Genomic DNA, 26,938 nt, shown 5'->3' on the forward strand with positions numbered 1-26,938 from the left:
AATATACATATGTATGTATTTTTTGAAATTTGTATATGAAATCAAAGAGAGTTCCATGTAGAATGTAAAGTTGTAGATTTTCTTTGTATAATTAGGTGTTTATGCCTAGTTATATGCTATATAAGTATGTATGTTGTTTTTGTATTGAGGACAAAGTGTGCTTGTATAGGTTCTAAATGTGTGTATATACTATATATGTGCGTATATACTACATATATCTATATATCATATATATGTGTGTATAGTGTGAGTGTTTGTTTGTTTACTTTTGAAATACCATATGTCTGTCTGGATATTTTCATAGCAATGATAGTTGAATTCCCTAGTTAAGTTTTTTTGTTTGTTGATTTTGTTTTCTTCAAAATGTGTATACTGTGTTTCTTACATGAAATGCAACAACACTAACGCTGATATATTTGATTTGCAGGTTGTGAGTAATGCGAAAATAATTAAGAAGCAGACAAACGTTTTGGGTGTGAAAATATAATTAAAAAATTGTAAAAATTTAAAATTAATTTTTTTTCGCTTTTCAAAATATAAAAAAAAATATTTATTCAAAAAAAATAATTTAATTTCAAAAAATAAAAAATTAATATTTAACAAAAGAAATTTTTTTTTTTTCAAAAAACTATTTAATTTAATTTCAAAAATTAATTAAGAAATTAATAAAACAAAATAAAAAATTAATTATTTGTTAAATTAAATTAATTTTTAATTTTTTTAATTAAAATTTTTTTTAATAAAAAAATAATTATTTTTTGAAATTAACTTAATTAAATAAATAAATTGAGTGGTGTTTAAAATATAAATTTCAAAATATTACTGTGACATTTTGAAAAAAAAATTGTTTTCTCAAACATAAAAAATTAAGTTTTTTTTCGAAATCTAAAAAAATTAAAATATTTTCAAAATACAACAATTAAAAAAATAAGTAAATAAATTTGATGCTGAAAAATTATTTTTTATTCAACAAAATAATAATAATAATAAATTTGCAAAGAATTAAGAAAATAATTTATTAAAAAAAAAAAAAAATTAACTAATAAATAAAAAAAAAAAATATTTAGTCAATTTGGTGGCGTAGAAAAATTACTTTTTAAAAACATTCTGTTTTGCATTTAAAAAAATAAATTTATTTTCCAAACGTTATAAGTTACAATATTAAAGGTTAAATAAATTTAGTTGTGTTGAAAAATTATTTTGGATAAGAAAAGAAAAAAAATAATAATAATTTCTTTTCAAAAAAAATATTTAAAAAATTATAATAAATTTTAAAAAATTTAATAAATATGCTGGTGTTGAAAATTTATGTTTGTAATTTTTTTTGCTTTTCAAAAAATAAAAATTTTTTTTTACAAAGTTAAAAAATAATTATAATGGTTAAATAAATTTAGTAATGTTGAAAATTTTTTTTTGGATAAGAAAAGAAATAATTTATTTAAAAAAATATATAAAAACGATAATAAATTAAAAAATGAAATAATTTTTGTTAACACTTTCTTTTTTTGATTTTCAAAAAATAAAAAATATATTTACTTTCCAAACTTAATAAATAAAAAAAAATTAATTAATTTTAAGTGTTGAAAAATATTTTTTTTTTTGAGTTATTTTCTGAATTTTTATTTTTGAAATTTTAAATATTTTCAAAACCATTTTCGTATTTAAACTTATTTTCTTTCAGTTTAGCGCACAACCTGCCTATTTTTATTTATAAATATTTGTATGCTAAACATAAGCCAACTCTATAGAGTGGACACAATTTAATATTAAGCAAAAATATAACGACAGCTGCGCTCAAATGCAGATTTTTATACTTTTTTCCGAGTATTATTATGTTTTTTTTTAATATTTCTCTCAATATTTAGCGGTTTTTGTGTTTCATGGTTCGAAATAACCTCAAATTTGCTGCCTACTATGTAAAAAAAATGAGATTATTGTTGTAAAAAAGTGTGTATTTGTAAGTGTATCCGTTATGTACAACTGTTGTCTACATACGATATGTAATACAGGATATGCGCTGACTTTTTGGGTCTTTTCAAAACTAGTTTTCAACTGAGCACAACTGCCGTTACACTCAAACGCTTAGCATAATTTCTTACACAAATCTACTTTATATAATATAAACTCTTTATATATGTATGTACATATCACGCGCTTACGCACTTGTTAGCCGCTTCAACCGTACTACACGCTAGTACTTCCTCTGCATCAACTGGGGAAAGGCAAACGGTGTTTCCACCGCATGGCGCGGCTGATATTGTAATTGCAGGTGAAATTGTTTTTGCCCCAAACCACCAGCACTACTACCGCTCCAGTCGCTGTTAGTGGCGTTGTGAAAATTGTTGCATTGCAAAGCAGGCGTTTGCCATTGTGCGGTTATTGGCTGCGTTGCTGATGACTGTGGCCTGACGGCGGTGCTGTGTTGAGGCATTGTCAGCGGCAAACCATCTCTTATTCATCCGCTCGACGGCACATAGGCATAATGTCAGTTATTTGACGATGCATTCGACGAGGTGATCGATGCGGGTGAGCCGACCGCAGCGGTGGCGCTGGCCGCACCGATGCTGGAGAGTGAGGAGACGCGCGCACGTTTCTCGCTGCTCGCACTCTCGGTGGGATTGTCGCTCTCTTCGCCATTGCTGAAGTTGCCGGGCAGACGGCGTTTGAGATTATTATTCAAACCGCTTGCGATGGCTTCGTCTTCCGAGGTTGAGTTAGTGCGTTTCGGCGTGTTCGTAGCGCTATCGTTGTCCAGCGAGGCAATAGCTGTGGCCGCTGCAATTGTAGCAGCGCTGAAGTCGTCCTCCGATGCGCTATCTTGCGACACAATTGCGCTGTGATTGTTACTTATGCCAGCTGACTCGCCCATAGCACCGCTGGCGCCACTCAGTCCACTGCCGACACTCATGCCCGAAGGTGTTGTGTAGCTGCCCAATTTGTTCGGATCCTTTTCGATGAGTTTTTGTGCAAGTGTTTTCAGCGAGATCAGCGAGTTCTCACAGTCGCTGGTATCAATCTCGGTGAGACTAATGCCGGCTCTTTCGATCTCGGCATAAGTGCCGAAGGGCAGTTTCTGTAAGCACTCCAATTTTTGTACATGTGTTTTAGAGCGCAAGTGCTTGGCGAGATGCCCGTGTATGCGAAAGGCGATTTTACAGTCGGTACACTCGAAAGGACGTGGGTTGGAAGTTGTAGGCACGCCGAAGGTGGACGTCATCATGACTTTATTCTTATGCGCTTCGGCGCGTTCATGCTTCTGCAGATGACCTTGCGTGCGGAAAGATACGCCGCATGGCTCACAGCGGAACTTGCGCTCCATGTAGTGTATATTCATATGTAAAGACAATTGGCCTTGTGTCTGGAACGTTTTGGTACAAACTTTACACACCGGCCGTCCATCGGGTGACATGCGTACGCGATAGACGGGTTGAATTTCATTATTACCAGACTTCTTTAGACCATCTTCGCCAACAACGACTGTACGTCCAGGTGCCGAAAGCACGCCTGTGAAATCGGTAGTTCCCGGTTGTGCCACAACCGCAGGCAACTTAGCATTATGCGACTCTGTGTTTGTTGTATTGTTGTTGCTTGCTGTATTGCTGACGTTTCGACTGCGTTTCGCGGTATGGCCTGCTGCTGGTTGTTCCTGATCGGAAATGTATTCACTATCTTCACCTTCATCGGATGATTTACAAGCCGCAGGCACGTTGGACTTTGTGGGTATTGGTTTGGTATTAGTGGCATTGCTGCTCGAAACATTAACTTTATTAGTGCTTGCAGCTGTTGCGGCTGTTGCTGGAGCCACTGTTTGTTCGCTCTTCGACTCTTCCGTTGGTGCTGCATTGACTTCGATTGTGGGTACTTGCAACTCAGTTGTGTTCTTCTCCCTCTCCACTTTGTTCGAGGTGGCGGCTGAGGATTTGTTCGGTGGACTGTCTGTGGCATCTGTGGTATCGTTGGTTAACACTGTCGTGGCTATGCTCTCTGAAATACGCACACCGCTGCTTGCAGTCGCTGTTGTTGTGAGCGCTATGTTGGCTCCAGCGCCCGCTACACTTACGGTACTCATGTTTGTTGTGCTGGCGAGATTTTGATTGATAGCGTTCACATTGACGGCATCGGGGAAGCTCTGGTTCATTTGGATTTGCTTGATTTTATGGTATTGGAATGCCTTGTGGTATTGGTAGGCTTGCGAAAGCTCATCGCCATTCTTGTAGTTCTCAAGCATTTCAGTGGAGCTACGCACCTTGTCCGACACTGATATGAGTGTCTTCAAGAAACCAGATTCATTGTTGCTATTGCCGAAGATCACATCACGTATTTGCGCTTGTGTTTGTACTGGCGGACCACTCAGCGGCACTGCTGTGCTGCCACTGTATTCTTCTGCAAGCGCTGTATTGCTCAACTGAACTGCAGCTGTGCTGGCCGTTACAGACGAGCTCGTTACACTTACGGCAGCACGTGGCTTGGTGAGATCTATGGGTGCACTTTCATAACTCGCTGCAGCGGCGTTATTATTGGGTTTCGGCTTTGACTCTTCGGGATTGGAGTAGTATTGCTCTTGTTTCTGATAGTCGAACGGTGGTTTGGGTGAACTGAATGATATGACACGTTTAATACCGGTGGGATGTGTGCTACCAGTTGACGCACAGGTTGTTGTGACTGCTGTTGTTGCCATGCTTGTCTGGCCCACAAACGACATAGCGGCTGTTTCTACGCGTTCGCCATGCTGTTGATATGGGTATGGCTCAGTTTTCGGATGTGGTGAAATGCTTTGTCCGATGGGTGGTGTCATAGAGAGCGAAAGCAAGCCACGCGCCGCTTCATGCTCGAGCAGACGCGACTTCGACTCGTCCGTATCTAAGTAAAGATAAAGAAAATCAGAATTAGTTTGTTGCAAGTTAAAAGTTTTGTTAAATGGATAATTACGCCTACCGCTGCTTTCGGACTCGTTATCACTGTAATCGTCCGAGTCCGATTCGCCTGGTATGGACGACGTGCGTCCACCAGCCGATGTGGTCGATTGTTGATCGAACTCTGGTTCCGGTTCGAGAAATTCACCATCAGCCGGCATTGGTCCAGGGTTAATGCCGAGTTCAAGGCATTTCTTGAAATGCGTCTTTGACTGCATGTGCTTCGTTAGATTGCCTTTTGTCTTAAAGCTGTAATTGTAAAGAGAGCAAGATTTGTAAATTTAATTAACCACTTCAATGCCGAGTGACTTACCTGAAATTGCAATGTTTACAAGTGTATGGACGTACATCCGTATGGGTACGTATATGTTTCTTCAGCATCGAAGGTTTTTTACAACGAATGCCGCACTCCGAGCAGACATATCGGCCACGACCACGTCCACGTATATAGGTGTAGTCCTCATGCGATTCATAGCCACCAACTAACATTTGGCTAGCCGATGGCTCTTTCTTGCTACTGCCATCTGCACTGCCACTACTACCACTGCTGCTACCGCTACTACCGGCGCTAATCTTCTTCAACTGGTCGGCGCTCTCCGTAGTATTGGTGTTAAGTGAGATTTGCTTTAATTGATGATGCAGATACTGACCCTGATTGTTCTCGAAGGGTGTCATAACGGTCTGCTGCGAGACAACCAAAGTGTAGGGGAGCTTATTCATGCCGGCCATAGTGCTGGTCGAGCTCTTCTGACGTGAGTCATACAAGGACATCACCAACTTCGGTTTAAAGCCCAACGGGTGTGGATTGTTTTCCGCGCAAACCTTCCAAACGCTGTACATGGAGAGCTTCTGTGCGCCCGCCACATAAGAAGCCTGCGGACAGTTGACGGTGCAGTAGAACATTTTGGTGCTACATTTGAGTCCTAAATATGTGTAGGCATGTCCGTTCAAATAGAGTTGTACGCAAGACTTGGATTGGCGTGGTGTCTCCGGTGAAATAAGCGGCAGTGTGTTGGCATTTGGTGTGATGCCGTGATGTCTTTTCGGTGTGAATGTGCCTGGTTTGAGCGGCAGACTGGTTGGTCGCAGAAATTTAGATTTCTTCCTCTCGGCGTCGGTGGGCTCCGAGCTGTTGCTATTGCCAGACGCGGCGCTGGCACTAATATCAACATGTAGTGGTGTGAGTGCAGAGTTTGCCGGTGTACTGGTGCCAGTCTCCACATCCTTAGTTAAATGATCGAAATTGAAGTGACGCACTTCACCCTCGGGTGGTGAGCTTTTTGGCACATTGGCGCTCCCACCTTTGCGTGGACTTATATTGTCAGCCATGCGTGTGAAATTAAATGGCTTCTTCGGCACATCCAAACTATTTGGCTTGCTTGTCGAGCCTGCTGCAGCTTGCGAATTCCAATTGCGTGCCGCACGCATGCCTGTTGCACGCTCGAACTCGTTGGGTGCATTTTGCGCGCTACGAAATGGTGATGCAGATTTGAGATTTTCCTGCGACGACATCGTCATAGATTTGGGACTAACACTGTTAGCAATTAACAGCGGACTTTGTGTCTTTTTACGATTCGGACTGAGCGAACGTCCTGCGGTCAGCAGTTGTGGTACCGGTTGCGGCAGCTGCAGATGTTGCGGTGGTGGCAGTTGGGGTGTTAGACTATTTGGTCCAGGTATACCGGGTACATGTGGTATTATTTTCTCACCACTACCGGTCATGCTCTGCAAAGGTGGCAGCGTTAACGGATTGAATGCTGTTATGGGGTTGATGGAGAACTGATGAAAATGCTGCGGCCCATTTGTGGGTAAACCAAGACCGACCAAGCTTAGTTTAGACGTGAAGGCACTGCTGTTCGGAAAGGGCAATGCAATACCACTTTTGTTCTCCTTATCCTTCGGTTTGGGTGAGACTTCCTGAAAACTGCCGCCTGAGAGCAAGGGTGTACGTATCATTTTTGTGCTCTTATCCACATCACTGCACTCCGAGAGTGGTATTATACAGCCGCCGGAAGAGGTGAAGCGGCGCATGCGTTCCTCCTTTTTGCTCAGGTCGCTGGTGCTGGTGTTGGGCAGCAGCTGTATATCACCGCCACTAATGCTATTGATGGTCAAGCGCTTGCTTGACGTTGCGGCCATCACCCCACTACCGCTGCTGGTTGAGGTTTGATTTAGCGAAAATATCTCGTTGCTTTCCGAAGCCAGTTTAGCGCGTTTCGCGGATGTATGTGTCTCGAATTGACGATCTTCATGCATTTTGGTTATAATCACATCTTCTGACGACTTACGCGTCTCGCTGGTATTGCCAAAATCGACAAGTGGTGTTTTGCCCAACAGTGGACCTGGTGATGGCAGTGGTGCATCGATCAAACGCACAATGTTCGGATCGGGTAACGTCAAATTGGCCGGTGGACCATTAGGCGGTGTACTTCTAGGCGAAGCAACACAATTGGCAACGCTATTACTACTTGTTGAACTAGTCGGTGCGGTGGATGTCGCTGAAGTAGTCGTGGTTGTAGTAGCCTTTGAGCTGCCAGCCTGCGAAGCGCTAAGTCGACTTAAAACCAACGAACTCGGTTTGGTGCGTAGCTGATACCAAGCCAGCTTAGCGAGCGGCAGTGGATTTTGTGAACTTAAGATGGTATTCTTCAGCTCGGGCAGATTCAATGTCATCGAGTTCGAGCGGAAGTGGAGGTACGAAGGCGACGATACTGGACTGATGGGCGCGCTTGCGGCACCTTGGCAGTATGTGCTGTTGTGCAGTTGTAAGTCCTCCGCCGTGCGGAAGGTATTCGAGCAGAGCGGACAATTGTAAACAGCATCCTCACCTTCGCCGGTTGGTTTCGCCAAACCACGCGCATTCAGCAGCAAATTCTTAATTATAGAAACATTCGTTGGTTGCTTGGCATTGGCGGTGCCGCTACTAACAGCTGGCGGCGCGGTAACCATCGAACTGTTGGTGGAACCATCATTGCTGGAATTGGACATCTGGTTTTCGATAGACTGACGCTTGCGCGGTGTATTGCTTGGCGTTGTGGTGGCTAAGTTGCTAGCTGGAATGGTATCGGCTTGTTCTTCCTGACGCGGCTTCGGCTTAGCGGAGAGGTTCAATGGCAGCGCATTTGAGTTGGCGGCGGCGCTTATCTGCTGCATCGCGTTCATGTTATCCTTGCTTGTAGGTGACGGTGTTGGGCGTTGCGTTTCTGGTGGCAACGCAGTCGACAGCTGTTGCTGTCTGTAAGCGGATGTGGTTGGATGCCGTTGTGGTTGCGAATGCAAAGTTTGTAAGTGCTGTGGCATAGGCCCTGAAATGCCGCTGGACTTTGTCGCGCTGGACATTGACATTAGATTCTTTGAAATACCATTTGGTTGCATGTGATGTTGCTGTTGCTGTTGTTGTTGCAGCTGCAGTTGATGCTGTTGATGTTGCTCCTCGAGACGCAGCTGTGCAATATGCTGCTGTTGCTGCTGCTGCGAGGGCGGTGGCATTTGCATAGCCTGTGAGCCGGCCATTAGCTGTTGCTGGAATTGTTGTTGGTAGTGTTGCTGCTGCTGCAATTGTTGTTGTAACTGTTGCTGTTGTTGCTTCTGTACAATCGCTTGCGCTAGTCTAGCGTTGGTGGCGCTATCGCTGCCTACCGCGGTAGTGGCGACCAAACTGACGTTGCTGCCACCTGCAGTGCCTGTTGAGGTGGCTGCCGCGCCGCTATTGTTGCCACCGCCATTATTCGTAAAACTACGCGAGCGATTCAGACCCTTCGGATATTTCTTTTGCAAAAGCACCGCTTTATTCTCCACTATTGCCTCATTCTGTGAGATCAACTTGGTAATGTGTTCTTGCACAAGATCGGCCACTTTGTTTGTGCCGCTGGCGGCCGCATTGGATATGTTGCTATGCAATATACCGGTGCTTATGGAGGCTGTGGTGTTGCTGGTGGTGCTGCTGGCGGCGCTCACCATACCGCCACCGCCAGTGTTGGAGAAATATTGTAATGGCGTTTGTTGCGCGCCGGGCAACGGCGCAGACGCAGTCATTTGCTGCATACCTGCTGTCGGCGCTGCGCTTACGTGTTGGGCATTTGCGGCGCTCGTAGCGCGCGCGTGCACTGGCAATGTAGCGGTGGGTTTTAGTACTGTTGTTGGTGCTGGTGGTGCATGTGCGGTTAACTGTGAGGGCGACATATGCTGCAACTGCTGTTGCTGCTGCTGACTTAGCTTGTGAAAGTGTTGTTGCAACTCTTGCTCCAGCCACTTGTATTGGAAGTGAAGCTTTTGACGTTTATCAGCCGTCATCATGTGCAGTGCCTCAGGCGGAAGATCAATGCCACCTGGATAAATCATGCGCGTGCCTGGCAGATAACCCATGTTGGCCGCTGCTACTGCCGCTGCTGCGTTCACCAAGTCAGGACGCGGCCCGGCGCTTTTCGGCGACATGGCCGCCACGTGATGCAGCGGTATGCCCGCATTGAGCGGCGGCGGTAGTACGTGTAGCGCGTGCGGTTGTTGTGGCTGCTGCAGCTGCAACTGTAACTGATGTGTGTTGATGTGATTGCTCAGCTTCACTTGTGTGCTGGGTGACAGCGATGGATGATGCACCGCAGTTGGCGCTGGTGGTGGCGCTGGCGCTTGCGGCAGCATAGCTAGGTGTGTAGCAGGCGGCATATTGTGTGGTGGTGCTTGTGGTAGTTGCTGGTGTGGCGACTGTTGTAGTGGCAAGGGTTGCAGCAGACCGGGCGGCATGCCAGCTGCGACAGCGGCGGCTGCTTCCTTAGTCGTCGCGTAAAACGCCGCATTGTGAAATTTCGGTTTGTAAGGTTTAAGCTCGGTGGCGGCGGCGGCCTGTTTAGACGTCGTGGTGACGGCAGTAATTGTGGTGGCATTTGTTGTCTGCGACTGCGGTGGCGGCAATGTGCCAGCAGCTGGTGACCCCAGCGGTAATTGTTGCGGTTGTTGCTGCGCGGGCTGTTGCAAGTAGGCGCTTTTCGCTGACGAAAGCGAAGATGGTGAGGGTGCGGATGGTAGCGCGACATGCGTTGATTGCGCGGCGCTTGCTTGCTGCAGCTGCTGCTGTTGTTGTATTGCCAAAACAATTTGTTGTTGCTGTTGCAGTTGCGTCTGCTTTTGTTGCTGTTGCTGCAGCTGCTGCAGTTGTTGCGGAGTAAGCGTGTTGGCTGCGGTCGCCGTAGTGCTCATTACCACAGGCGATGATGTGGTGCTTAGATCTTCTAGCGGCGAAGCGGTGCGACTTAACTGTGAAGAACAACAGGCATTGACATTATATTTAGAGAACGCTTCTTCAATTCCAGCACAAATATATGTACTTACCACATCTGAGCTGCTGTTGCTCAATTCCGGATCGCCTTCCTGATCGGAGCCGCCGAACAGCCCATCATCGGCGCTTATAGGCACCGCAATACCGCGTTTCCGCGCAGCGTGCGAACGCGATCTACATGTCAAGTATAACATAAATTATTAAATATTTCGCTCAAAATGTATGTGTTGCTGCAACTTACCGGCAATGCTTGTAGTAATTGCTGTTCGTTTTGAATGCGATGCCGCAGATGTCGCACGGGTAGGGACGTTCGTTGGTGTGCGCGCGTATGTGCTTCTGCAGCACCGACGGTTTTGTACAATTCAAATTGCAATAGGGACACACATAGCGTCCCGTGCTGGCATTGCTATTGCCACCGTTATTCTGCTGGCTCTGTTGATTCTCATAAATGTGCGACAAAGTTTGCGGTATTTGCTCTGCTTCCAGCTGCTGCGCCGCGCTGATGCTATCATTGTTATTGCTCTCACTGTGGTTGCTGCTTTGTGCAGTCGCGCCGCTATACTTAACACTATGCGCATTGTTATTGTAGTTTGACTGTTCTGCTGTTGCAACAGCCGGTGCCGCCGCCACGTGCGCATGTCCATTCGTCAATGGCAACGCGGCAATGGCACTTTGTACAAAAGCGGCGTTGGCGGTTGGCGCTGTGCTTTGCGCGTTCGTCGCTGCTGTGGGTGTGGGTGTTGTGGCCGGTGGCGGCGATATTGAGCTCGTCGACGCCGCTGAAGACAGCGAGGTGGTGCGCGTTGGCGCCACCTCACTGCCTGCCTCACTGCTCGCGCTACTGCCCGCGGCATTGACGCGCTGACTGTCCGCCACCAGGCTGTCCACATCTGTGGTGCTGGCGAGGCGTTTGAACTTTTTGTGTAAATACCGTGCGTTATTCCAGGTATTCGGCTCGGCGGCGGGCGCCGGCACTGGCGCTGCGCCTTGGCCTGTTGTCTCCGCTGTTTTAGCTGTTGCTGTCATATCACTACTATTGTTGACATTTTGCTGTTGTTGTTGTTGCTGCTGTGATTTTTCACTTTTGCGCGCCAACTCATTTTGACTTAAGGTAAAATTACTTTTGCTTAAACTACTGTTACTAGTATCACTGTGTTTGTTGTTGCTGTTGTGGCTGCTACTGCTAGTGGCGGTGGTTGTATTGTTGTTGTTGTTATTACTAACATTTGTTGTGGCTGTTTCCGATTTTACAACAGTCTTTTGCTCTCCTCTAGCTTCCCTGACACGTGCCGACTTGTTGTTGCCTTGTATGACCACCGCTGCCTCGTTGCCAATCGCAAGTGGATCTTTGGCACCGCCAGCCGTCGCCTTGCCAGTGCTGCCGCTGACTACTGTCTCCGTTGCCGTGTAAGCAGCCAGTGCTGCGGCGCGTTGTGCAGCTGCTGCTGCCGCCTTTGCCTGCTTGGCTGTCTGCTTCGGCACTTTGACGTTATCGCTGGCATTTGCTTGCGCTTCGCCGCCTTGCGTGCGATATGTGCCGCGTCGTTCTGTGGCACGATGATGATTGTTTTGTAATTTTGTTGTTTTATTATAGTGTTTTGTTGTTGTAGTTGTTGTTGTGGCAGCTTCCATATTGCTGTTGCTAAGGTTTTGTTGACGAGATTGCGTTGTGCCGCCGGGATCATCTGTAGGAGAGAGAGAGAGAGGCGGTTATATATGAGTTAATATTAGTTCAGTAAGAGTTTGTGTAGCTTGTAATAAATGTTACATATTATTATATAATTGGTATTTTTTAATATTTTATTATTGAAGTTTGCTTTTCGACATTTAGTTATCCCTTTGGATTCGCAACATCAATGTTGCCCGAAATTTTGCTGTTGTTTCGCAACATCGATATATCTCATCATTTTTGTTTCGCAACATCAATGCATCTCAACATTTTTTTTTTGCAACATCGATGTATCGCTTCATTTTTGTTTCGCAACATTAATGTATCTCAACATTTTTAATTCACAACATTATTTTTTCGTAACAACCATCAATATCTATCAAAATATTTATTAAGTATCATCAATGTATCTCAACAATTTTGATTCGCAAAATTATTGTATCGCAACATCAATGTATCTCAATATTTTTAAAATTTTCACAAATAATTTTAATATTTTTGTTTCGCAACATCAATGTATCTCAACATTTTTGTTTCGCAACATCAATGTACCTCAACAATTTTGTTTCGCAACATCAATGTACCTCAACATTTTTGTTTCGCAACATCAATGTATCTCAACATTTATGTTTCGCAACATCAATGTTTCTCATCATTTTTGTTTCGCAACATCAATGTAACCCAACATATTTGTTTTTTGTTTCGCATCATTAATGTATCTCAACATTTTACGTATTTTTTACTAACATTTTTTCAAAATATTTACTTTGTTGCTTTTGCAATTATATACTTTTTTCCCCTCAAATGCATAAATAATTGTCATAAGCATTCGCCAAATTAATATTTTTTTTATCAATTTTGCCAAAACTCATAACTGATAAGCACACGCAATTTAATAAAGCAAAAACTGCATAACGTTCAGAAACATATACAAAAAAATAACAGATATCAATTAGATTAGATTATATTTTTATTGCTATTTCACCATAATCAAAAAATTGCTTGGCATAAATAACTAAGGAATATTCCTAATTGTTCATATTGTGTTTGGGCACGAGTAAACATGTTTGTGAGTGTTAATGTGTTTGTGTGTGCGTTAGTCATTAATACCATAAATCACACAGGTAGTTTCCAACTTTTAAATATCACGCCAATTGCTTACAAGTTTACATTTCTGAACTTGCTAAAGTATATCTGTATGTGTGTTGGTGTTGATGTCGGCATACTGTGAATAATGCCGTAACTAGTAGCCAGCCACTTTGTCTGCGGTTAATTTTCCCTTGAATTGTGTGTGGTAATTAACCGAAACGCTACATACCAACTACATATGCTCATAAAGGGTACAACATGTACTTAAATACAAATACAAACATATGCATGTAATCATAATGACATGAGTAATTGATTAAGGTAAAAAAAGGTAGACGCGATGTCACGGCGTCTCTTTACAATTTATGTTATTTGCATATGAGTAACTGCGGTTGGTTGCTTATTTGGAAATTCATTGAAACAAGTTTTCTTAACGCCAATTTAATTGGTTGAAAATATTTTTTTTCTGTCGTGCTATGTTTCTATTCGGATGATGAAACAATGTGCTTCACTCACTTACGTTCATAACACAGTGTTTACTTGTTTCGCAATTTGTGTTGTTGCTTTTGCTATTTTGTTGTTATATAAACATAAATATATATGTATATATATATATATATAGATGATATATATCATCTATACCTTCTTTAACGATAATAGCATATTGCAATACCCATTTTAAGAGCTTTCACTTTTTGCGTTATCAAAAGCTTTTGGAAATGAAATCTTGTAAACTTTGCTTAATAGCATATAATAGGTAGTAATACCCAATAAAAAAGCGTTGACTGCTAAGTTTCGACAGTAAATAATGAAAAGCTTTCGAAATTTAAAGCTTTTGAACTTTAGTCAGGACAAATAGCATGCTAAAGACTTTCATTTTGACTTTGAGTGATTGAAAACCTGCACTATAGATCCTAGAAGCTTTCACTTTTAACTATAGACAAAATCTAATTAAAAGCTTTCTAGCTTCAAAAGTTTTTAAGCTTTATTCAACGCATGTATCACTACCGATCCTAGAAGCTTTCACTTTTAACTATAGACAAAATCTAATTAAAAGCTTTCTAGCTTCAAAAGTAAAGCTTACTTCAAAATAATTTATAAATCGTATTTGCTTATTTAAGAAAAGCTAAGTTTACAAATAAAAATTCTTTCCATTAAAAAATTGCTAACACTCCATACATTCAGAGTTATAAATATAACACACACTTCAACTGCGTACTACCAACCGAGTGCTAATTAATTGCTTGCAGAGTATAAAAAATATACAATACATATGGACAAATATTTTCACATAAATATACACACACATGTGTGTTACATTAAGTAATAGCTGCCATTTGAATATTTTTATGGCATTTAAGGTGCTTTTTGTTTCGGTTTTGGGGAATTTCTCGTACTCAACACATGCTGGCGCTTGATTTATGAACGAACGCGACTCGGCGTCGCACAAAAGTAAGAAATCAGGTGTATTTATATTTATATTTATTTATTTATACCATATATGTGTGTCTTTTAAAGTATTTTTATTGTCATTGCAAGTTTATTAAAAGTTGGGGTGGGCGTGTGCGCTTTTTTGCAGTCGAGATTAAATTGAGGTTATGTTTCGGGGTAAGGTTTTTAGCAAGAAGAGTTGATCATACAGAGTTGCTGCGGGAATTTTTCGATAAAATACAGTTTTTTACTAAATCAACCACTTAATTTAAGTGGATTTATGTATGTGTTATGGCTTTATAATCTTTGTTTTCGTTGGTATAATATAAAAAAATATATATATTTTTCGGTTAAATTTTCCGTTAGGCATTCATTTTTTTTCGAAAATTTGCTTCAGTGCGTCAATAAATATAGTGCCGCTTTATAAAAAGCTTCTTTATAAAAGTAGCGAATTGTTACTAAAAAACTGAGCAATATTCTCGCTAGCATGAGCAATCCGTTGAGTGATCAGATAAGTGCTTCATTATTTATAACTTTTATTGTTGCTTTTGTATGTGTCGAATGTGAACTAGACAGTTGGATTGTGGAAATAATCACTTATGTCTGTACTTCAGAATAAATACTCTATACAAGTACATATATGTATATATATATATATATATATATATGTATTTCACAATTGTAATGTTAAAAATTGCACTTAAGTAGTTGTCAAACACACGAAAACTTTATGGCCAAATAATAATTAGAGCAACAAGTGATTGCAACTCAAGTAGCAGAATACATATGTATGTGCATAAAAACTGTGTAGTAAGGAAAACAAAAAATACAAGTTATAATAAAATAAAGCAAACGTTATGCGAGTCATTTAATTGCTTTACTGCTACTGATAATATGGCCACTGACGTCAGAAGAAGTCAAGTGATTGACGAGGCAGCGAAACAAAAAACAGAAGCATAAAGACCTACGTACGCAAAATGAAAATAAAATAATGAAATAAGAATAAGAATAAAAATTAAAAAAAAAAATAATTAAAATAAAAATAAAAATGAGAAAAAAATATATGAAACTGATTATGAAATTGTATGTTGACAGTAGAAGAAATTACTGTTTCATCAGCGCTTCAATAAGAAATGAAAGCAATGTATGTATGTATGTATATAAAGCTTAACAAATACGCTTTTCGAAATTAAAAAAAAAGAGATTTTGAATATTTGTTTTTGAAATTTTTTTTGCAGAGTTTTTGAATTGAATGAACTAACTGAAGGGAAAATTTCAAACGCTTTTCTTTCCAATAAAACTCTTAAAATATTAATTTGTATTGAGTACTAGCTTTCTTAGCAATTGAAATTCGTTTAAAACGTGGAAAATAATATATAATTCATTGAAATATTTTACCCACCATTCATTTCGAAAACCCCACGAGAATTTTTTTACCAACAACTATGCATATAAAGATTTACAAAAGTCACGAAGTGTCACAAGTATTAAGTAAATTTATATGAAGACACATTGGGGGCCTACCGAAGTGCTGAATGGCAATATGTGTGCTGATAAGCCACAAACTGCAGCAAGTAAAAATCAGTATACAAGCCATATACATATGTTTCTACTAAATTGATAAGCAAGTACTTAAAAAACATTGCAACTGAGGCGGACGTTTGGCATAAGAGCAAACATGTTAGATAATTCAAAATTATATTGAAGGCAATTAAAAGCTTACTTTACATACTATATGCCCATATTATATATAATCGTATAAAGTTCATAATAAATAATTATAAAACACAGTCTACAGCAAAATATTAAGTTTTGTGTGCTATTCAGCTGACTCCAATGCTAAGAAACTGAGCTGAATTATAAAAATACCACACTTTAAGGAATTATAAAGCAAATTGCGTGTTTTTTAGCGCCGCTGAATATAGTTTGATGTGAGCTTACAAATTTGAAATATAATATATGTGTTCTCTGAAAATATTTTTCATCAGATCTTACTTTAGAGACATAATAATGGTGAAAAAGTTTATGTGTACTATAAAGTTCATATAAAATAACTATAAAATGCAATGTGTAGCAAAGTTAAGTTTTATGTGCTATTCAGCTGGCTCACAGGCTTAGAAAATGAGCTGAATTATACATATACCACACTTTAAGGAATTCTAAAGTAAGTTATGGTATTTTAAGAGCTGCTGAATATAATTTTGCAATGAGCTTACAAATTTTAAATATCAGGTATATGTTTTCTGAAAACATTTTCAGCAGATCTTACTTTAAAAGCATAATTACGGTAAAAGGGTTTATGATTTGTGGCAGTAAGTTTATCATTTTATCATTAGTATTTTTGTCTTTAAACTATGGTATACAAAGTGATTGTTTACCAAATTAGATCAAAAATAAGAAAAAGTGTATTATATTTGATTAAGTAAAAGTGTATTATATTTGATTCGTTTGCACTGAATAAAGTTTTCTGCTATTCAGCAGCATTTTTTATTAAGAACTTTTTAATTAATGTGTTTCTATGTCATACGCAATTACATTCAGCTAGGTTAGTAAAGTTTTCAGCTATTTTTTAAGACGCATGAATTAGTTTGCAAATATATACATATATAATATATATTTTTTCGAATATGCTCAATTAAATCAAAAATATATTAATTTTTTTCGAACGCGCTGAGTTAAGTTCTTTGCTATTCAGCAGCATTCTTTGTTCAGAATTTTTGAGACGATGTGTCTTTATTTCATTCTTAATGACATTCAGCAAAGTTTGGTTTGGTTTTGAGCTATTCAGCTGTATTTTTATTAAGCTGAATTATTAATTTATTAAAAAAAAATGAGAAAATGTGATTTTATCTTCTTTTCAATGACATTTAGCAAAGTGTAGTGCTATTATCAGCTATTCAGCAGAATTTTTGTTTAGCTGAATTAAAACTGTAACCCATTTGCTTTAAAAATCTGCCACCTTTTAAGTGCTGAATAACACTGTTAATTGTAATAATCATGTTTTTCACATTTAAAGGCATTTTACATGGCGTGTCAGGCTTGCATACATTTTACCTGATTTTTTTTTAAGCTGAATAAGTCTCGAAATCACTTGAAATTATTATTTTATTTGCAAATTATGTAAATATTTATATGAAGTCACAGTTAGTCTGAACTAGCAATGATACTATTTACTCTGTACTGTCTCGCCTTTAACGCACTATATGATATAAGCGTATCGATTTCCACAACACCAAGCAAAACACACTAACTTGCTAACACACTGACTCATTTATACAGCAACAGACTATCAGACTGGCAACCGCAACTGTCGGTTTCAGCAGCCACGCCAACAAAAACAAAGAACACGTACAGAAAGTACAGGCAATGCTTAGTTTCATGACTATGGTGTGATGAATTATATACGCCACTTGTGATAACAGTAAAAGTAAGTTGAATAAAAAGGCTGTCTCATAAGATTACTCGTTAGCTTGCTCACTCACTCACTTATTCACTCACTCTTTCACTTGTTCACTGCTTAATGCCACCGTAACTAAATACGCGTCGGTTAGTTTTATCAGTCGCTTTGGCATGTTTTATTAAATTTTATTATTCTGATAGTAATTAAAGCAGTTAGACTCGTTGTTGTTTTGCATTTATCACGAAATATTTCACATTTCAAATTTTCTGTTCAAATTCACTCCACTTTGCTCTAATTTGTTTAGCTAAACGACAAGTGTGTTTGTTCTTTTGATTACTCGTCTCGAATTTTGCAAATTCATTTTGTAAGTAATCATACATACAAACAAATATTTTTGTGTTTACACATATTTTATTGTTTGCTCAGATATCAAACGCACGCAATTTGCCACTTCACATGCGGCGCTCCTCTTCTAACGCCCCTAGCCATGTACTCGTACATGCGATAATGGCCGGCGGCAACAAGTGTGCGAATTGCTGAACAAACGACAGCCACAAAGAGCATGAAACATGTGTGCACGTGTATGGAAGAGATTATGAGAGGTGGGCTGAGCAGTGGAGCATATGTGTGTTAGAAAATTTTGTGGATGTGTGTTAAAAATGTTGTGCATGTGTGCGTTAAAAATTATGTACGCCTGTGTGTGTGTGTGTGTAGCTTTCTCTGGACAAACAAGTGGTGCGCCCGTGCGTATACGTAATGTAGATTAGCGTTATTAATGATACGCCGGCTCGGCACTGTCATATTTGTTTTGCTTGGCGATTTTTTATCTACTTTTTTTTATGGCCGCAACTTATTTTCGTTTGTTTGATAGCGAATTTCGAATAAATGAAAGTTGTGATAAGGCGTAAATAGGTTTGGAAATACCAACAATATGTTATTTATTATCTGAGCATGGTGAAGTGGTTTGGTTACTTTATGCGGCATCTTAATATTTTGCTTTAATTGATCATCGGTTGGCGTGTGTGACTCAGTTGAAGATAAAAATTGAACACAAAAGTAAAGCTTTTGTACTTAAGTGCATTGCTGATAATATTAATCAATCAGTACTTATGGATTTTTATGAAATTTTCAATATCAGTAATTATTGCAAAGTTATTTTGTGATCAGATAATTTTGAAGTTTGCCCAGAGAATTGAGAAAGTATGTATCTTGGCATAAGAAATAATTATATGAACAGAGATAATTATATGATACGAGAGCTCTTGACCTTGAAGGCTTTCGACTTTTCCTCCAAATATTTTAGAGTTATTTTCACACTTAAATTGAAATAAATTTATTTTTCCACTGTGCAGTGAAAGCTTTATGCAACTTTTAATCGATCTAATAACTATTTTGAATTTTTGAAACTTAAAAAGCTTTGGTAAAGCTTCTGTATAAAGTTTATAACTTCGAAGGAAGCTTTCATAGGTCTAAAGTTCTTATTTTTGAAAGTGTTTCAGGCGCATTTTGCAGATATTTGAAGTTAGTCTGCAATAAAATTATTTTTTATTAACTGCAATGAAAGCTTTGTGCAACGATTACTCAATTGAATAAACATAGATTTTAGTGATAAAAAGCTTTCAGCTGTCTAAAGTTCTTTAAAAGTTGAAAGCTTTCAGCGTTGCACTCGTGTATTGAAAATATTTTACAGTTGTTTTCACAATTAAACTGAAATAAATGTATTTTTTACAAAATGCAGTGAAAATTTTATGCAACTATTAGTAATTTTAAAACCATTTGAAACTTTTCAGACGTGAAAAGTTTTGGTGAAAGCTCTCATCTGTGTAAAGCTTTCATTTTAAGCTTTCTTTACGCTATTGGGAGTAACTGAAAGTAAATTTATTGCAATAGAATAAGTGAAAGCTCTATAAATAAGAAATATATAGCTTTTTGAATATTAGAAGCTTTTATTTTGACCTGACATTATGTCTTTTTTTTATAAAATAGCAAACTACATATAACATAAGCTGATGAAATTTACTGTGTAAAAGCAATTTCAACTAAAAGCTTTTAGTGCCAACAAAAAGTTTTTGAAGCCTTCTGCATTTAAAGCTTTTAACTTTATTCAAAAGCTCTTGTAAATATCAGCTTACTTTAAGTGTATACATACATCTGTCTAAAACTTTCAATTGAAGCTTTCACTACTAGATTGGGCTTAAGTAAAAGTAAACATATTGCGAAGTAATAAGTTGTAATAGGCAGTATATGATATTTTGATATAATAAAATAGCGAGCTTTTAGAAAAAGCTGCCGAAATTAATTGGGTAGAAAAGCTTAAACAACACAACAACAGCGTCGACTTAGAATCATACAACATCGAAAGCTTTTAACTTTACATAAAAACTCTTATTTTCACTAGACATTGTGTTTTTTTTTTATAAAATAGCGAGCTTTTAGATAAAGCTGCTGAAATTAATAGGATAGAAAACTTTCTGACTTTCACATGTCAGCTTTTAAGCAACAACTGCGTATAAAAAACGATGTTAAAAGCTTTTATCGTCGACCTTGATGTGTTTAAAAGTATTCTGAATCGAAAGCTTTCAACTTTGCACAAAAGCTCCATAAATATCAGCATACTCTAAGTAACTACAATTATGTAAAGTCTCCAAATCATCAACAACTTAAAGACAATTAAATTTCAAAAGCTTCCGCAACATTTCGCACTCACAAACAGCTGTCAAGTGAGCAACAGTAGCGCGCTGACAACTAGTACTTTTAAACTAAAGTAGCCACGCATTCATTGTGAGCATATAAACAATGAAAGAAGTCGAAAACAATGTTTATAAACCACAGCACTTGTAGTCACATGTCCACTAAGGAGGCGGGACCGGCCAGCGGTGGCAAGCAATCGAACGGAAGCTGCGTGTGGTTTGAGGAAAGAGCAGCAGAGGCCAGCTGTTGATTGACGTCCAATGGCGCTTGCAGACAAGTTGCTGAATTGTTGGAGCCGTTGAACTGACTACATTAATGTGTATAAATACTTTTAAGTACGTCTGTACGTAAGCATGCTATGGCAGCATTGCGCTTATTGCTAGTGTTCATTTGTATGGTCGGTCGGTGGTGTTCGATGTGCGTAGTTTTGAGAAAAATTATTTATTAAGAATTGTGTGGTGAATATGCTGAATTAAGTGCGATGCGCTTGTGTGTATGTTTGCAAATCGCTCTATTTTTTGCTCGATTTAAAAAGTATTTTTAGAAAATTCTTTTTAAAGCTTACGGCACAATGGTTTTTATTAGAATTCCCCGTTTGAGGTTTTTCTTATATTACACATAATTTCATTTTTTATGTTATTTATGAAGTGAATGAAAGGAATTTATCAAGAATTGTAGTTCTTTGTATGAGTTTAGGTAGTATACTAATGGCTTGTCGAAAAGCTTAAAGCGTTTGGGATTAGAGCTTTCACTCGAAGGTATAGTTTAGTGAGCTTTCACTGGTAATGCAAGCTTTTATGTAAAAGGTGAAGCATTGTTGGTCAAAGATACCAAACTCTTTAAATTTTCGTAGATGTTTTCGATTGAAAAAGAATTCATCGCTTTCTACAACAGAAATTTTTGTTAAAATGACGCGTATCTATATGCTATATGTATGATAAATGAGAAAAATTATCATTTGCACATTTTTAGCTAGCGCCTACTTTTGTTGTATTAATGAAATCAAATATTCTGTGATATATAGAAAAAGCTCGCACTATCTTCATTTGTCTCGAATAAATTTTCTTTTAATTTTTTGTTTGAACTTTTTTCTCGAATACAAAAGTAAATACAGACGTATGTGCATTCGTGTTTATATAGCGTGCTTATTGTGTTGTTCTCGTTTCTGCCTTGCGTAACTGCTTAGCATTCAGCAAATGTTATAGTTTCGCACCCATATGCTGTAATTAAGCATTTTTGCTTCACTTGTCTGATTCAATTAGCATATTGTGGCGTCTAGTTCGTTAAGTGATTAGATTTTTAAATATTTCAGAGGAAGCATGTTTGAAATTGTTAATACAAATTATTTTTTTTTTTCAGCGTGTAATTTTTGCATTTATGCTTATACAATTTCAATGTGTGAAGGCGCTGAAATGCAAAGATATTACAAATATTGTCTCAAATTTCATATAAATTATTAAAACTTTTAGTACAAAAACCTAAAGTGCGCTGAATAGCTAAAAACTGTATTCAGCAAAGCTGAATGTGACTTTCTTGAGTTTAAGGTGAAGCACACATTTATTTTCAGTAGCTACAAACAAATTCAGCTGAGCTGAATACGCAAAACTTTAACAATTTTACAAATTACTGTAAGGAATATTACATTATGAAGTAGACATTTACATAAAGCAGCTGCAAGCAAATTCAGCTGCGCTGAATACGCAAAATTTTAACAATTCCACAATTTATTTCAAGAAATATTTTGCTTATGTCATTGTGTTGACTAAAATTTATTACAAATCATTTTTTTACAAGCAATATAACTGCGCTGAATAACTCAATACAAGAATCAGCTTAGCTGAATACCTTTTATAAGCAGTAATCTCGAACTCTAAACTTTTCTAACTTCTATACGAACGAATAACACGTTTATGAAGGCGCCTAACACGTAGTAAACTGCATCATCTCAAAATAAGTATATACAAACATACGCTATACGATTTTCAATGCTTAATGTAAGTGAAAAATAAATATTTACAGTTTACTGTTCGTCTTTGTAGCGCCCGTTGGCGCTGAGCAAAGTACAAAGGTACGCGTGAAAATGAAATTATCACTTAAATGACAGCAAATATGAACACAACAGTACATAAGTAATGCAACAAACAAACAAACCATTGAAGGAGTGTAAATGCGATTGTGAGCAAAATATCAGGAGAGGCGTCAAAAAATTATAAAACAATGTGCTGACACTAATTTAAATGAACAACAACGGCAGCACATATACTCGTACTCCAATTACAACAATAGTTATGTGTTGATGGGTATAAGTATGTGTGTGTGTGTCTGATTGCACTTGTATGTATGTGTTAATATGTGTGCAAGTGTTTCTGTCGAGCGACAAATTGACTATGGCGCGCATATTTTAGCGATTCAGAAGCAAAAAAAAAATATGTATTGAAGCGCGCTTAATGACGCTGAATGTGATAATAGCGAGTCAAAGCGCATGGCTACAGAGGCAAACACATTTATACGTACATATAAAAAAATATAAAAGTAAAAAAAACAAATATATTTAAATTCAATACACATACGTGTGTTTGCCTGTGATTGTTTGAGTCAAATGTCAACACGGAGAAGTGTGAAGAATTGAAAAAATATTATAAAATATTGATTGCACTAACAAGCACATACACACACACATTGATATCTATGCAGATTCATAGCTGTGTATTACTTCCTCGGTCAACACGAGAACTTTGAAAACTTAGCGAAATTAATAAACTCATACAAATGCATACACACATTGCAGTTACGTTTTCGATAACGAAATTAGCTTAATTGTTTGTTTCGGTTCTTAGTTATCAATCAAAATATAACGGAATATTTATTTTTCTCCATTTATGACTTAAGACTAAGCACAATTCATGTTATCGCATAGTACGGTAGGCTTCTTACGTCAATGAATTTAATTTTGCAATTTATAAAATGCGCTGAATGCCTTCAAACACAATTCAGCTGAGCTAAATATAATTTATTACTGCAATTTAATAAAGTTCTACAAACAAAATAACATTTTTGATTTCATTCAGCGCTTTTTTATGAGCGTGCACTTCAGTATAAGTAAAGCATTGAATTAAGTGGACTGTTATTAAGATTTATTGATAGACTATAAAACTATTAGTAGTAGCAAGCAAGAAGAATGTGTAAATAACAGGTGAAGAGTTAACTGTCAACACTAATAATGCGCTGAATTGCATATTTTATGATTGAAGTTTGCGTAAAAGTACATTTAAATGATACTGACATGTTTTGATTTCAATTCAGCAATTAGTTTATTTTGCTTTAATATGAATTTAGCTGCATACTACAAATACGCTAAGAAACATCAAATCAGTATCAATATTTAGACATTTCTTTGTTGTATTTCACAGTGGGTTGTGGTAAAATATGTATAATAATAGATTAAGAGTAAATCTGAACTTACATTTGTCATTAGTTTTAAAAGTATTATCTATAAAATATTAAAAAAAATGTGCTGAATTGTAAAATGAAGAATTCAGTTCAGCGGAATTATACTGTGTTAAGAGAAAGGATAACATTAATTAAAATTATACAAACAAAAAAGCTTTTGATTTAAATTCAGCTCTTATTTCCTAGCCAAATTGTAAAACGAAGAGTTCAGCACAACTTAATTGTGCTGTTTTAAAACGAAATTATGCTAACTTGGTGGGCAGAGCTATTGGTCACAATTCAGCTTTTATAACTTAATTAAACTGTAAAAGTTTGAATTCAGCTGAGCTGAATTGCATTATCTTTGAAGAAAGTGATGCTAACTTGTTACTAAAAGGTTTGGGTTACAATTCAGCGCTTTTTCCCTAACTAAATTACATAAAAATATATATTTTTAATTTCCTCTTATTAAGTGATAAGTTTTCTCAAATAAAGAAACACTATGAATAATAAGAAAATAATATGCCAATATCAGCTCTTATGCTTTAACTAAACTGCAAAAGATCGAATTCAGCTCAGCTGAATTGCGTTGCCTTAGAAGAACAGTATGCTAAATTGTTACTAAGTGCTTTGGGTTACAATTCAGCGCCTACTCCTTAGCAAAATTACATACAAAAATATTTATTTTTAATTTCTTACTATTAAGTGACACATTTTTTTCAAAATAAGCAAACAATATGAGTAATAAAAAAATATGATATGCCAATACCGCCTCAATGAAGCTGTAATAACAGCAATAATAACTTTACACTCAGTACGCGCTGATGATTCTAAAATAAAAATAACAGCGGTGACAGTTAAAAAGCAACAAATACACCCATAACAGACATAACAAAACTTCAAATAAAAATAAACGTCGGCAGTCATGCGATTTAAGCAACCGTTTTGCTGTTGTTTTTGTCTGTGCTTTATTTCGCGCTGCAAAAAAGGTGCGGCAATTAGATGTCGTCGTCAACGACATTATTATTGACGCTAAATATAAGCGCATTCATGTCTGTATGTATATTTGTTTGTGTATATGTAAGTGTGTGCAAAAATGTTTGCGTTGTTGTTGTTTGTGTCGACACTTCGAACAATTGAAATGACAAAAGCGTTTAGCTACCTTCGCAGGTACGTCATCGCCACATCAAAATGTGCATACCTGTTTACATACATACCTACATATATGCAAGTATATAAGTATGTGCATGTGTTCGGCAATAATTGTTAAGCGACGTTCGCCGACAAGTGCCGGGTTGCGGTAAAGGAAATTGAAACTGATTTTTGTACGTATGTTTCGGCTTGTAGCTACATACAGGTATATATTATACATACGTAAGTATAAATGTATATATGTATGTATGTTTGTCTATATACATATGTTTGTATGCAGTTAGCGTATTCTTTTATTTTTGCTATTTTAAGTTTTTCTTCTTTCGCCGCTCCGCTTCACTGCACTCATTGAAATAATTACTCGGTGTTGAGCATTGCGCGATTCTTTTTATTTGTACTTGTTGTTGTAGTTGAAATTTATTTTTATTTGCACGTAATTAGAATGCGGATTTCTGTAAGCTCACACCGCTATGCATTTATACTGTTTACCGTTTGGCTAATTATTCGCCAAATTATTTATATCGTATCAGCAGTCGCTTTCGGGGTGATTGGTATGCCGTGTGGGTATTCCCTGAAACATGCTAGTGAGTACCAAGCCAAACAGACAGAGGCGGCACGTAGACTGAGTTTATGTATGTACATCGTAGATGCAGAACACCTGTTTAAGTTCTTAAATTTTTTTGGGGCGAAGATAATAAAAGTTGGAAAATTTTTAAATGCGAAATATAGATCATAAAGACGGTCTTAGCCGTTCTATAACTCCTTATTGAAGCAGAAAAAATCACTAAAGACGATTATAAACCATATTCCAAAGTTCAAAAGTGTAGATCTGCCGCCAAAAGTGCGTTGTGATCATCTTTAAAGAACCATTTTATAAAGATACACTTCTTCTTTTGGAACCTCAGTAAGAAATTTTTAGCAGACTGAGGTACTAAGATAAAATAAACTATTGAATAGGTTACGAGTGGACAGAAATAACTCCAAAACAACAAAATAAAGATCAGTGATCTTCTTCAATGAACTAATGTCCCAAATGAAGCTGATCAATAGAGCAATGAATAAACTCTAAACAGTATGAACACCAATCATATTAATATATCCACCGAAAGTTAGCGAAAATCAGGAAGCACAAACCGTATCCAAACCGATCCCTTATTCAATCTAAGTATCAGCTAATGAAGTTGTGTTCTTAGCAATTAACTTGTGAAATGTACAAAATGACATCATATGATCATCGTCGATACATCCATACAAACTACTCAATTAAGCAATTGAAATATGCAGTATGTACCCAACTGATCGACAGCGATCATGTCAGACAATATTTCAGGCAATTGTTTATTTAAAGTAAACATACATAAATTAGCAGAATTACTTCATATTCTGAGGAATACAGCAGGCGATGATTTAAGCTTTATTATTACTATTTCAAGGCTGTCATATTACACAAACTTTGATCTGAGCAGTTTTTTGTTTGGCCACATATTAAATATTAGTCTTGTATAAAGGTTACATTTCTGTAAAAACAAATAAATGTTACTAATAGAAAACTTAGCATTTAAAGCAAATATTTAAACGCACTTCTAGTTTTGCTACTTTTTATGCAATTTAAGTAAAGAAAATAGGGTTTAAATAGGTTGGAATTGCGGTGAATGACTTTAAACTTTAGTCAATACTAAGTTTGGCTAACTAGAAGTAAGTTCACGATGCAAAATAGTGCGCTGAATGGTTACAAATAGTATTCAGCGCGAACTTAATTATGATGTTCGAAACAAAAAGTGCTTATATTGCAGTATTTGTTGCAAATATAATTATATTTCTTTGAAATTAGAAAGAAATTAGCAGAATAAATAGTTACAGCTTGCTCGAAAAACGAAAAAGTGATTGCAAAG

The 26,938-nt window shown here is 37.5% G+C and overlaps 1 protein-coding gene across 4 annotated transcripts in view; it reads right to left on the reverse strand.

The window, feature by feature from the left end:
• Nucleotides 1-1,826: 1,826 nt before the first annotated feature.
• The window catches only part of LOC105229121 (zinc finger protein 40), a 174,190-nt gene continuing 149,078 nt past the window's right edge, over nucleotides 1,827-26,938 (reverse strand). For 3 of the 4 annotated variants that reach the window (XM_049453414.1, XM_049453416.1, XM_049453415.1), the window contains 5 exons: nucleotides 10,427-11,870; nucleotides 10,239-10,359; nucleotides 5,227-10,163; nucleotides 4,930-5,162; nucleotides 1,827-4,860 (listed from right to left, as the gene is read on the reverse strand). In XM_049453414.1, coding sequence (XP_049309371.1) covers nucleotides 2,486-4,860; nucleotides 4,930-5,162; nucleotides 5,227-10,163; nucleotides 10,239-10,359; nucleotides 10,427-11,870 — 9,110 coding nt within the window. In that variant the 3' untranslated portion in view covers nucleotides 1,827-2,485. The remainder of the gene's footprint in view (nucleotides 4,861-4,929; nucleotides 5,163-5,226; nucleotides 10,164-10,238; nucleotides 10,360-10,426; nucleotides 11,871-26,938) is intronic. The other variant, XM_011209213.4, reaches the window with a different exon arrangement.

This window comes from Bactrocera dorsalis, chromosome 3, assembly GCF_023373825.1.
Source record: "Bactrocera dorsalis isolate Fly_Bdor chromosome 3, ASM2337382v1, whole genome shotgun sequence".
NCBI classification, from domain to species: Eukaryota; Metazoa; Arthropoda; class Insecta; order Diptera; family Tephritidae; genus Bactrocera; species Bactrocera dorsalis.